The following is a 13160-nucleotide window of genomic DNA, read 5'->3' as shown; positions in this document are numbered from 1 at the left end:
CCATAGAAGGTCTAGCACCCTCCCCTTGCTGCACACTGTCCTCTCCTCAAGCCCTGAGCTCTAAGGAACTGCTAGCCGTCCCCAAGTGTGCCCCAGCTATTTTATGCCTCCTCATCTTTGTGAATGCTGTGTACTCTGTTTGAGGGGCTCTGCTCCTGCCCCCATGTTGCCCGACACAGGCCTGCAAGCTCCTTGGAGCTGAGGGAGACATTGTCCTGTTTCATTGCTGTGGCCCCAGAATCCACCACGTTGCCTGGCACTTAGTAAATACTGTTGCTTGAATGAACAAACAAAAGTGAACACTCTACTTTCAAGTGACAGCTAACGTGTCATCCACTTTTTAAAGCCTTCTTTATCTCCGTCCTCCCATACCTGACGCCAGGTAGACATTGTGCACACTTGACATGCATCCATTTCTAACATACCACCTAACACGTGTGTCACTGTAGGGGACCAGGAGCCTAGTACTGCACCCCTGTACCAAGCACAGCACTCAGCACACTGTAGGTGCTTGGTACAGGTTGGCTGGACAGACAAGTGATGCCAGTCAGTCTGTTAAGGTAGCCTAAGATTGCATTAGCTTTCTTGGGCAACTGTTTGCTCATACTAGGTCTGCAATTGGCTGAAAACCCTTAAATCTTTTCCATAGGAACAAGGTATAAACTAGGTCTCCCAATTTTATTGTTTATATAGAACTTCCAGCTGTAAGTGGAGGACTTTGAATTTAACCCTATTAAATTTCATCTGACATATTCGGCAGCCTGTCAAAATCTTGTTAAAACCTTATTCCATCCTCCCCTCATTAGGGGGCCCTCCCTCCCACTATAGTCATCAGCAGATTAGTAAGCATGCCACTTAGATGTCACTTATGTGATTGAACTTGGCTGAGCCAGAGTCACATGGCAGAGGCACTAGAGATTCCTTCCTACTTGACATCTGATAGTCAATGAACTTTGGTTAAAACTGTTCAACCCTCTGGGAATTAACATTGAGTGGCAGAGTCATTCCCACAGGAGGTTGTCTCTGTCTCTGGGGTGGGCAGGGAGCTGGGCTTCCCAGGAGGACAGAGCAAGGCCACCCTTTCAGCTTCTTTGACCCAGACGCAGATTCTTTCCTGGTGTCTTTGCAAGGTCTCTTTGTCGGGGATGCTGTCAGCTGGAGGACAGCCCACTCTGAGGTTGTTGTGGATTTTTGCAGATTGTTGGAAGCCCTGGTGTCATTTCTTGATTTCTCAGATAAGGAGGCCAACTCAGCTATGGCACTGCTCACAGACTTGGCTCTGGATGAAAGGTAATTTTTATTTCCAGAAATTGACATTTCTTCTTCAACCTTGGTTAAACTGTCTGATCTTTAAAAATGTGCAGTATGCAGGGAGGCTTGGCCAACAGAGCATCACAAGATTCAGAGTAGGAGGGCTGACATCTTCCAAGCAGGGGGCTGAAATTGGCCACTCCAGTCCCTCTGTGTGTATGCAGGGGGACCCAGTCCTTGATGGGTTTGGAAGCAGCAGCAGACTTAAAACAGTACTTCACACAGTTGAACAAGCCTCCTGTATATTGGAGAAGCTTCTTTCCCTTAATCAGTGCCTAATGGGACTGCCTAGCAAATATGTATTGAATGAATGTGAGAGAGAGAAGGCACAATAGAAGGTAGCCTCCTCTTGGGTTACCAGTGGCATCGTGGGTAAGCTTCCCTTATCTCCACTTAGCTGCTGCAGAAGACAGCAAAGGTCTTAGATTTTCATAATTCTTGAGTTGTTTTAAGTGCATCTGTTGTCTGTTTTTTAAATTTCCTCACGAACTTTAGGGTATCTTGCTTAGAAATGGTCATATAATGAGAAAGAGCTGTTTGTGCCCGTAGGCCATTGGCATGGGCTGGGAACAGGTAAGAGCCACTCTTGTACGTGCAGATGTGTATGCATCTGGGCCTTCCTCATGACTGTGTTCAGTAAACTTGCTTGCACCATGTTTCCTGTTTGCACGGCACACAACACACAGGCTTGGAGCAAGGGGAGGGCAGGGGTGGTGGTAAGTCCACTTGGCAGAAATCTAGGGTTTCTGCAACTTCTGCATTGAGAAAGCTGCCATCTGAGATCTGTTGTTTAACATCAAAGGCAATTCTCTAGATTTAGAAAAATTAAAGCCACTCGAATACCCAGTGACATTTTTTTTGGTTGAGAATAAATCATCCATGCATGCTGCAAATCACATGGGCCCAGAGTTTGTGACAGTCTGCTCCATTATCCAAGACACTGTATCTATGTTATAGTTTGTACGGTGTAGAAATAAATCACGGGGATGTTTTCTCAACAGATTCCGAGTCTGGTTCCAGGCCAACCTTCCAGGTGTGCTCCCAGTGCTCACAGGTGTTCTGGTGAGCAAGCCCCTTGTTTTGATCACCTGTGACAGGCATTCTCAGGCTCGTGAGCAGAGCCATTTAAACACAGTTTACACTCCAGAGCTCCTGTCGTCTCTCAGGTTGATTAATCGTTTACTCACAGCTGGAATCTACACAGTTCTCAGTTATTAAAACAACTGCAGTTGGGACAGGTGGAGATGGCATATAGAGGGGGCCAGGTACAGGGAGACAAAGGCAGAAGTGGACTGCATCTTAGGTGAAGGTGGAGACAAGGGGTCAGTCCCCATCTGTCCCCTTCTGGCCCTAAGCCTCATCATAAGGACTGCAGGCAGCTCTGTCCCCTCAATGGCAGTCATTCCCATCAGGAAGGCAAGTGGTAATTTGAGCTGATGAAGCAGAAAATAGCAGGATAGGCTTCTCCTAGGAGACCATGTTGGGATGGGGACCTGTCCCCAGGGAGCCATAGAGGTCTCAGGGGACCTGGGTGCATATCCACACATGTGGAAATGGGAGCTCTGAGAAGGGACAAGACTTGCCCAAGTTCTCCCAGCTGCTTGGAAGCCCTAGCCCCCCCTATTCCAGACTAAAGTGCTTTGGGGTTTGCCCCTCTGTGTGCCTCCATCCTGGTGCCAGTGTGGGCCCGTGGATGCCCCTGGTTTTGACATTACACTCTCGGGTTCCCAAGGATTCTCGTGAGTGAGGGACGCCTCTAGAGATGGCTCCAGCATCGTTTGCCTGCTCTCTACAGACTTTCTTTCTCTTGACTCACTTTCAGGAGAGAGATCCCATGGTAACCAGCCCCTCCGCGCTCTGCCGGTGCATTGCCCTCATGGGGAACCTCAGTGCTGAGGCTGCCGTCCGGAGACAGATGTTTGCTTCTGAAGAGTTCAGGGAGGCCTGCTTGGGCCTCATGGTATTGTAACTTCTCTAGTCAGAATTATTTTTTCCCTGCTTTGGGAGCATTGGCTTCCTGTTGATTACCTGGATTTTCCACAAATCCTGTTTGAGGGTACAGGAGCCAGTGGTTTATCCCTTCTATAACCAGAGATGTTATGGGTGGCCAGCCTTACAGAGCCCTCTGGGTCAAGCCTTAGTCACACTGAAGAGGTTTGAAGGATTTTCTGGTGGAGCTGGCTTTATTCCCCATATCAGCAGCTCACTCAGTCTAAACACAGGACTGGGTCGAGCCAGAGTCACATTGCACGGGCACCGGACACTCCCTGCAATTCATGGAACTGGTCTCTGATCTTCCAAACTCACCTAGGTTCATGACATTGACAATTCAGGGAGTGTAAGTGATGCTGGGGCCATTGTCAAGGAGATGAAATGGCCATGAAAAGCTGCAGGGCAGAAAGGTCATTGATTGCTTTGTTCCTAAAGGCCAGATGTGAAGAGGACATGGACTTTTTCAGAGAAGTCATGTACACACTCCTAGGACTTGTGATGAACTTGTGTCTTCAGTCCCCCTTCGTCTATGAGGTACAACCTTCTTTCCTCCCTGCTGGGAGCCCTGGAACATCCCAAGCCCATGCCATTGCTAGAACTGCTCTCATTCCCACCAAGAGAGTAGCCTGGGGATTCAAACCCTGGCAGCAGGAATGGGGAATGCTGGACAGATGCTCTGTCACTTTGCTCCTCTGAGAGACAGATGAGTCAGTCAGGTGTTCATCCAGAAAATGGACTGCGTGTTCACAAGGTGCTAAGCACAGTGCTAGGTTCTGCTTTTACAAAGTCAAATAAAATGTGGTCTCTGCTCTCAAAGTATTGCCCTGTAGTTAGGGAAATGGCAGCGGGAAGAAGTAAGAGTCACACAAGAAGGGGTCGTGAGGGAAATATGGACAGAGCATGGCAGTGCTGAAGAGGAGCAGTTATGCTTGTTGAGAAGAAGCTCCATGGAGGATTCAGATTAACAGGCCATTCACACCTCCTCCTCCTCTCTCCCTGTCACAGCAGGTTTGGGCTGTGGAGGTGAGCAGGAAGTGCATGTTTCTACTGAACAGCCAAGATGGAGGGATCCTGACGGTAAGTGTCTCCTAGGGAAATCCAGAAATAGCTTCCTTTGTTGTTACTGGGGATTTAGTGGCACCCTCACACAGTGTCCATCTGTGGACCCCCTAAAGTCCATGGACCTAAGTTAAGAATCCCTTTTCTGTGTAGTTTGCAACTTCACAACTTATACAATGTAATTTATCTGATTTGTCCTATTCCAAGATATCCTGGTACAAATTGGACAGGCCACAAGATTTTATTTAGAATCTCTTTTTCCATAGTCAAGAAAGCCAGGCCCATATTTTGAAGCCCATGTCCTGGAGGTTGTTTATGCATAATAGTTTTAGCCCCCTTAGAGATATATGCCCCCTTAGATAAGCCATCTCAGGGAGTGGCCATTCCCTGGCCATTCGTTTGGCTTTCTCGTTTCTGTTTCTGACATTTGGATAAGAAAACTGAGAAGAACCTGTGGTTAACACAGAACATCAGTATGATTCACCAGAACATTTGCTGCCATCCTAGAATGTATTCTTTACTCACATAAGTAATCACCCCAACTTTTCCAACTATGAGGTCAGGGCCCTGGCTGTTAGAGAAACAACTAGGGCATATCAAGCAGGCCTGGGAAGCCAGCCCTTCAAGAAACACAGACTGGACATGGGGTCCAGGATCATAACAAAAGTTCTGAGCAGATCCGATGAATCCTGTTTGGGGCTGGCTTGCCTACAACTTTCCCAAAGTGAATTCAGACATGATGGGATGGAGGTTTTTAATGTGAACTCCAGGAATGTGTGGTAGGTCTCCAGGTTCCCCAAAGCCCCTGAAATTGTATAGAGAATCTTGAGTGTATGTGCATTTTTGTAGGAGAGGCATCATGGCTTTCATCAGATCCTCAAAAAAAAGTCCATGCCCCCAAAAGTGTCACCACTGTTCTTGGGTGCTTGGGCTTTTCTGAACTGTTTAGACCAGAGTGCAGTCTACAGTAGTTCTGAGCTAACCCTTCACGTACTCTCCTGGCCGGATTTTCCCAGGATTCTGTACCACTGTCCAGGGCTGACCAGCTTATGGAGCAGAGCAGCAGCTTCACCAGGGGAAGGTGGTCCTTCGGTAGAGTGCTCCCCCTCACTGCCTTGGGCCTAAAAAGAGATCCATGGGGTCAACTATAACAGCACCGTAGCACGTGCAGGGAGCAGCTGAGAGAAACAAAACTGATACAACTGATAATATGACAATACACACATGTATCCCTTCTCCATAGGAAACCTCATTAAAATCAGACTAAAAGCATTAGGGGAAAAAAAACGTTAGAAATCCACATCGAGAAAACAGACAGGCAGGAGGTCACCAGTCAGTTTTTCAATCATTGTAACCTATTTATGGAAGGTGGAGAATAACTGCAAAAGTCTTAATTCATGAGGCAGGGCGAAGAAACAGTGCAGACTACAGATACAGGGGACACAGGTCTGCCTTGTGGGACTCTGGAGAAGATGGAGACTCCAGAATCCAGAACACCACGTAGGACACAGGGCATGAGTAAGAGATAGGGGGACTGCCTGTGGCAGCCAGGCATCTATCCCTCAGGTGGAAAAGTAGAGCTTTTATTCTTTTGAGGAACTGAAAGACCAGAGAAAAATGTTTTGCTTTCTAGCGTTTGGAAGCACCTCCTCTCCACTGTTTGTCAGTGAACAAACCCCCTATAAACTCAGCACGCCCAAATGTATTTGTACGGCTTTTTTGTAAATGTGCCCACAAATGGACAGCTAGGGTCTCTGGACATCTCCAGAAAGCCACACACAGAAATAGAAAAACCAAGATTAACAGAAAAATCAACTCAAAAGAAATAGAGATGATACAGGAAACAGAAGAAAAATTAAATAATGTCTGCGTCCTCGGAAAGTTTCAAGATAGTGTTCTATCTACAAGACAGTAACAGCTAGCTATTTTTAAAAAAGGAGAAAACAGAAATAGAACTGGGAAATCATAAGTAGAGTCTTCCAGAAAGTAGAACAAACAGACAAAGATTCAGACAAGATGAAGGAAAAGCTATGAGACCACGAGGGTCAATCCAAGAAGTCTACCACCTGGTGAAGAGCCTGCAGAGTGCTGCGGGGTGTCCCGGACGTTCTTTGCCAGAGCTGAACTGGTTGGTTCTGCGCAGAGCTGAAGCGAGCCAGGCCTCGGTGTGCCAGGGGGCTGTGTTTCCAGGCCTTGGAGTCGCAGCTATAAAACGAATTACTTACGTCTTTGGCCACTCTGTATTTGTAAAACCAAGGTGTGTGTTTTGCTCCCCATACTAATGATTGTTTTTGCCTCCCCAAGCTACTTGCTCACTTTTCAAGGTCATCAGCATTTCTGAACAGAATAGTGAATCATCTTTCCTTTCTGCCTCACTCAGAGAGCTGCTGGCGTCCTCAGCCGCACCCTTTCTTCCTCCCGGAAGATGGTTGAGGAGGCCCTGAGAGCTGGAGTGGTGAAGAAGATGATTAAGTTCCTGAAGGTAGAGTGAGCAACTTGGGTAAAAGCGCTTGAATCCCCAGGAGCATCACAGACTGTCCAGGGGGCAGAATTAAGGAGGCTGTGTTCAGTTAGGGGCCGCCATTGCACCCCTGCCCGATGTCACCCTTCTCAACGTAGGATTTCTTCCACTTGTCACCCAGACAGCACTCTGAACATCAACCTAAGAGTGTTGAACAAATAAGTCCATTAGAAGCACCCATAAAAATTGCTTACCAGGCAAGCCTCACTTAAAATGTATGACCTCTTTCCCTGCAAAAGGACAGAGTGGCTTTCCATAAGGTCCCACACGCCCCTTATTTTGCACACGTTCTGCTCACCATACTTTCTCTGGCTACCTGGAGAGCGCTGGCTGTAGCTCCCTTTATGAGATACAGACGGTGCAGTGCTACTGTGTGCATAAGGGAAGTTCCCCTGATCTGAGCAAATCAGTGCAACAGTTGAGTGGACTCACTGGAAGGACCAGGTGAGTAACGGCTGCCATCCATGGCCCGTGGCTGTACTGCCCTTGCCCGGCATGCTTCGCACCCATCTTACTGTGATGACCCCATGGCAGGCCCTCTCCTAAAACCCCAGGCTGAGCAGGGCCAGGAGGCGTGCTATCATGGGGTGGTGTTGCTGGGGCAGGGCATCACTGGGGGGGCAGGGGGCAGGCTTTAGGTGGATAATGGCCGTCACTCACTCCATGCAGCTCTTGCACACCCGCTGGAGCCTGTTGATCGCATGCACACACATGTGCATGATGTGTATAAGATATACAGGTGCCTCTGAAAGAGCCTGCATTGGGTGATTTTGCGGGTTATGATTTGACAGTTGTCACCTCTTAAAATGATCTAGATTTGTGATGTTCTCCATGCAGACCTGTCAGCCTGACAGCCTCAGCTAGTCACTCCCCATTTTCCAGGGGTGAAATGACACCGGGGGCGGGGGGGCCGTGCCTCCCTTTTTGGTAGATCTGCCAGCCCGATAGCATCCTTCTCTCCTCAGCCACTCACTCAGAAAGCCTTCTATGGGCAATTACCCAGGTGCACATGACAGGCCCGCATCCCTGTCGGAATTCCTGTCGGGCTGTGGGCTGTGTGACTGGGGACGTGAATGGCCCCACCCCAGCAGGGACCTGGCCCTCACACCAGGAAGTGTGTGCTGTTCTCAGGGGAGCAGTGTTTTCAGAAGTTCAGGAAGCCACACAAACACAGGCACAGCCGCTTGCTCGTTTCTGGCCAAGAACAATCATAGGATTGACTTTATTTTTCTAATTTCATTCTGAAACCCAGACGGGGGGCCAGACTGCATCACGATATGCCATAAAAACACTAGCTGTCTGCACGAATAGCCATTATGAAGCACGAGAAGAAGTGATAAGACTGGATAAAAGTAAGTGATCGTTTCCTGAAGCAGAGCCTATATCTCAGAGGTTAATCCACCCTGGAAGCTGTAAGGGGAACAGGGACGAGTTGTGGGGAGAGACTCAGCATAGCGCTGTTACCCTCTCCTTAGGCTTTCGCAGTGTTTACTGGGTAGGATAGCTATTTCACCCCGTCTGGAAGCATGTCATGGGTTCTTTCCCTTCAAGGTGGGGGTGGCAACACCTTGGTGACAGCAGAGTTGGGACCAGCTAGCATCAGTCCAGTAACCAAAAGTGGCTGCAGGCACCTGTAGCAGGGGTTCCCTGCGAGGCAGCCTGCTCGTCTTCACACCTGTGGCCCCACCGTGGAAGCAGGAACCCTTCCTCCAGATCCTGTTCCTGGCCCTGCAGTTGCAGGAAGCAGGCCTGTGGCCTCTCACTTGGGCTCTCAGGTGGTGTAGAGCTTACAGTTGGGGACTTTAGGGAAGCCAGACCTGTCTGACACATAACATTCATTCACACGACAGCCGTGTCACACGACTGCTCTGGGCACCTGAGAAACGTGGGAGACACGGCAAGGCCTGATGAGGCTCACAGTACTCCCCAGACGCTTGCTGAGTGGCAGAGTGACATGGCAGAGCTTCTGGGGAAACCCAGTGTCCACAGACACTCCCTGTGCCCTCGAGGGCCGTGGCTAGCCTCCTATTTGGGATTTAGAGGGACAGGTGCTTATTCTCTTTCCTCCCCCTAGAGTTTGGCATTCTGATGAAGCTGCTCAGCTCCGAGGATGAGATGGTGGTGGGCAATGCCGCCCTCTGCCTGGGGAACTGCATGGAGGTGCCCTATGCTGCATCCTCCCTGTTGAAGACGGATGTCGTGCAGGTGTTGTTAAAGCATGCCGGTGGCGATGCGCAGGAGACAGCCGTGCAGCTGAACGCGGGGATCGCTCTGGGGAAGCTGTGCACGGCCGAACCCAGGTACCTGGCTGGGTGGCCCATGTCAGTCATGCCCTAGAAGCCACGGGGCCAGTGGAGGTGCTGTGTGGTGGCTGTGCGGCAGCCGGGCCACTGTGCCACCTAGGACTCTGTGGGGAGCCCTGGGAGCCCTGGTGCTTCCTGTGCAGACAGGCATTGGGTCCAGTAGCTACTTCCCTGGGGGGAACTGGGAAGCTTTGGCTCCAGGCAGAGAGGGAAGATGCTCCGTGGACAGGGATCGTTCCTTCCGCTCCCTGCCGCTGTCCTTCTGTCCCCCTCCCTCATGCTCCTCCTGCTTTTCACTGCTATGCCCAGGCATCCCTCCTGCTTCTTTTTGTTGCCTGGGTCCTGAGCATCTGGGACAGTGTCCAAGGAGGGTGACATTCTCATGCTAGAGGAAACTAAAGCCAGAGGCAGAATGGCCTGGTCACAACCACCTGGCCAGCCTGGGCAGGAGATCCTGGCCTCAGCTGTGCACACTGCTTCTTGTTTAGCCTCTGTTCTGCTGTGGCTGGGTTCTGACATGCTGAAGCCCCAAGTCGTTCATGCTCCTGGGAGGTGACCTCTGGGCCTGAGGGGATGCCTTCCACGGACAAACTAAGCCTTCTGATTCCTCCTCTGGAGAATGAGAGGGTTGGCGTGGCTGACATCTGAGGCCCTTTCACGTTCTGATTGTTCAAATGGAAAGCCTGGATAAAATCTTTCTTCTGTAGAAAGCAAGGCACATTAGCTAGGATGAGCTCAAAGTGGCAGCCTACTGGGGAGTCCCTGAGAGCAAGGCCCCATGGGATCAGCCTGGCCGTCTGCCTCTCATAGACAGCATTTACCGAGTTTCGTGGTTCCCTGGCACCTTCCCTGCTCTGATCGCTAGGGCTCCCAGGGCATCAGCTACTCCCTTTCCACCTTGCCAGCCAGCCCCTACCTGAGAGGGGGTGGCTCTGGTCACCATAGCATCGACGTGCTGGACTTTGTGTTCTGATCATGGCAGATTTGCTGCTCAGCTGCGGGAGCTGCATGGCATAGAGATTCTCAACTCCACGATGAAGTACGTCGCCGATCCTTAAAACACGTGGCGTCTGTGCACGGTTTCACAAACCCAGGACTATGTGCTGTGGGTGGTCCCTGTGGTAATAAAGACTTTTTGAATGTCCACTCCAGGGATGAATTTTGTTTTCAGATGCTTGCCTTCTGGTTTCCACTGGTAATGGGGGCGTGGGCATCAGGCTGACCATGGTGTTGGAAACTGCTCAGCGTCCACCACTCTCTCTTCTGTGCTCTGTTTAGCATCAAGCCAACTCCCTCTGCAGCTCAGTTGCCTCTTGTCCCTTCCTGTCCTGCAGGGGCTGGACGCCAGCAAATGGAAAGTCAGGTTTTCCAGATTCCCTCGTAAGCAATGTTCTAGACAAGAACTAGATTCTGCTAACTGAATTTCCATCTTGCCCCTGTGGCTGTTTTCCTGCAGGGAACGTGCTAGAAACATCAGGTTTTTCAACAACAGGATCTCAGTGTCTGAGTTCTGGCCCTGGGATGGTGGCAGCAGAGGTGGTGGCCAGTCTCTCAGGCTGTGCCCTGTGCTCTTGAATTCAGTGGGTTGAGTGGTAAGTGGTGGCTCCCCTGGCCGTGTGTTCTTGACAGTCCAGGCAATCGTTGCTGGAAGTGCTGTCTGGTGCCCTCGTCCGGCCTATCAAGGGATTTGTAAGCACTCTACTTCACGTGTTAGATGGTTTTCGGCTTAGTACCAAGCAGGGGCACCTGTCTCTGCCCTGACCTGTCACAAACATTGACATATTTTTGTTCCCCAAACCCACCCTACACTCTCACCCCATCGCCCAGATGCACTGCTCCCTTGCCACTGCCTCCTCTGGACCCCAAATCCCTAAGTGAAAAGTCCAACAAGTGACACTATACTCCCATGGCTTAGCACAGTCACATGGACATTTTAGGGTGGGCAGCAGGACCCTCACGTTGTAGTGAACGCCAAGAGTGTTCCAGAATTCCAAAGACTTACAGTCCTGTCTGCTACCTGGCAGCTACGCGACTCCAGGCAAGTCGCTTCAGCTCTCTGGGCTTTGATTGCTGGTTCTGGAAAACCTAGAACACCTGTCCAACCTATCACCTATATTGCTGTGAAGCCTAAATGAACTTTTAGAGCTAACAGCACTCAGGGAATTAACCATAAAGTGCTACACAAAGAGGTTACCGGGCTCCATCTTGAGGTCAAAAGGGTTGACCGTGACTTCAGTTGGGTTAAATTTGAGGGACCCAAACAAGGGTGAAGCCCGTGTCCCTTATGGAATCAGAGCTGGATATTTTCTGGACTGTGTAGGAAAGGAGATCCTCCCCCTCCTCAGAGTTTTTATTCAATACACCCAAAGAAATGGTTCTTCACAAGTGAGGTAGCCCCCAGCGTGAATGAAGAACTTTGCTCCTGACACTAAGGTAATTGGCACCTTGAGACCCTGGTGCTGGGATCAGTACACCGTGTGGGACTGGAGTGAGCTCACCGGAGCACTTTGTGATGATGGTGCTGTCACACTGTCCCTGTCCCTGGGCGGCAGGCAAGTGACAGGCTGCAGCAGTGAGGTCCGGACCTGCCCGCTCAGGCCCAGGAGGCAAACAAACACACCCTTCAAGAGGCTTCTGAATTGCCATGGGAGTTGGCTTGATGCTAAACAGAGCCCAGAGAAGAAAATCAGAGGCCGCAAAATTTGCTGTTTCCAGAGAGAATTCAGTGGAGCCTTAAAAATGTAAAAGGCTGCCTGTGTACATAACCATCAGGCTCGGCTCCTCTGATTTGAAGTTCAGGCCTCTCCTTCTCCCACTCTTGGGCTGCACTCCTCCTCCCTGGCTCTTGAAAATGGCTATTATACGTGTAATCTCTTCCCCCAAAGAGTGGGGAATGTCAAATTATATTATTATCTCCACTTCAGAGTGCCTGCCGAGAGCAGTCATCTTCCCTGCTTTTAGAGGAGGGTCTGGCTGCACCTGAGGAGCTCCCTCCTCTCAGGGTGGAGAGAGATGTTTCACATACGGTGCTTAATCTCCTGTGCAGGCCAACCCTCCCTCGTCTTGTCACCTCTGACACACCCTATCATATAGGGCTACCAGGAAGCGTGGAAAAAACAATTCCATGTTGGAGAAGGGGTTCATCTTGGGCTGGGAGCCGCGAGCATCATCCTCCCCACTCTCTGGGCCACGGCTTATTCTGGGAAGGCAGCCTGCTGGTTCCACGGGCAAAGGAGCTGGGATCATCTGTCCTAAAGAGAATGTGGCCAATAGGGAATCACCCTGAGGATCTGTTACCTAGGCTTGTTGGCTTGGAAAGCTAGATGACATTCACCCTATTTGCTAAATGCCTTCAAAATAGGGGCTCTTTGGGACACCTGGGTGGCTCAGCGGTTGAGCATCTGCATTTGGCTCAGGATGTGATCCCAGGATCCGGGATCGAGTCCCACATCGGGCTCCCTGTGAGGAGCCTGCTTCTCCCTCTCCCTCTGCCTCTGCCCCTCTCCCTGTATCTCTCATGAATAAATAAATCTTTAAAAAAAAAAAAATAGGGGCTCTTCAGAGTGCCTGGTAAGAGGAGAGAGTCACTGGGGGTGAAGAAAACATTTACAGTTCACTCCCTTTCTGCATACAAGAGGTTCTTGGTCCTCATAGGCCAGCGACCTGCAGGCCTGGCAGAGAGAACGAGTCACACCCATGCTCTGGGCTCTATGCATGTAACAGGTACCTGGAGATCCTGCCCCATGGAAGCCTCACAAAGACCCTGCGAGGCAGAGACTGTCTGCATTTGATGGGTCAAGAAACTAAGATATAAAGGTAGTACTTCTTACCAAGGATCACTGAGGGGACTCAGTATTTCACCCCAGCTTGGGTTTTAACTCCTTCCACACATCAGCATCCCTCCACTTGGATGCAAGTCTTCTAATTTCTCTGAGCCTCAGTTAGTTTCCTCTCTATAAAATGGGAGCCACAAT

General features: G+C 50.2%; 1 protein-coding gene across 5 annotated transcripts in view; it reads left to right on the top strand.

Moving 5' to 3' along the window:
- TTC12 (tetratricopeptide repeat domain 12) overlaps positions 1-10332 on the top strand; it is a 45115-nt gene extending 34783 nt beyond the window's left edge. For 4 of the 5 annotated variants that reach the window (XM_049109957.1, XM_049109952.1, XM_049109954.1 and 1 more), the window contains exons 14-22: positions 1198-1290; positions 2313-2373; positions 3134-3271; positions 3739-3837; positions 4309-4380; positions 6743-6844; positions 8136-8235; positions 8958-9183; positions 10169-10332. In XM_049109957.1, the coding sequence (XP_048965914.1) occupies positions 1198-1290; positions 2313-2373; positions 3134-3271; positions 3739-3837; positions 4309-4380; positions 6743-6844; positions 8136-8235; positions 8958-9183; positions 10169-10244 (967 nt within the window). In that variant the 3' untranslated portion in view covers positions 10245-10332. The remainder of the gene's footprint in view (positions 1-1197; positions 1291-2312; positions 2374-3133; positions 3272-3738; positions 3838-4308; positions 4381-6742; positions 6845-8135; positions 8236-8957; positions 9184-10168) is intronic. The other variant, XM_049109955.1, reaches the window with a different exon arrangement.
- The last annotated feature ends 2828 nt before the right edge of the window (positions 10333-13160 follow it).

Source organism: Canis lupus, chromosome 5 (assembly GCF_003254725.2).
Source record: "Canis lupus dingo isolate Sandy chromosome 5, ASM325472v2, whole genome shotgun sequence".
NCBI lineage: Eukaryota > Metazoa > Chordata > Mammalia > Carnivora > Canidae > Canis > Canis lupus.
This window is presented reverse-complemented; position numbering and strand designations above follow the sequence as displayed.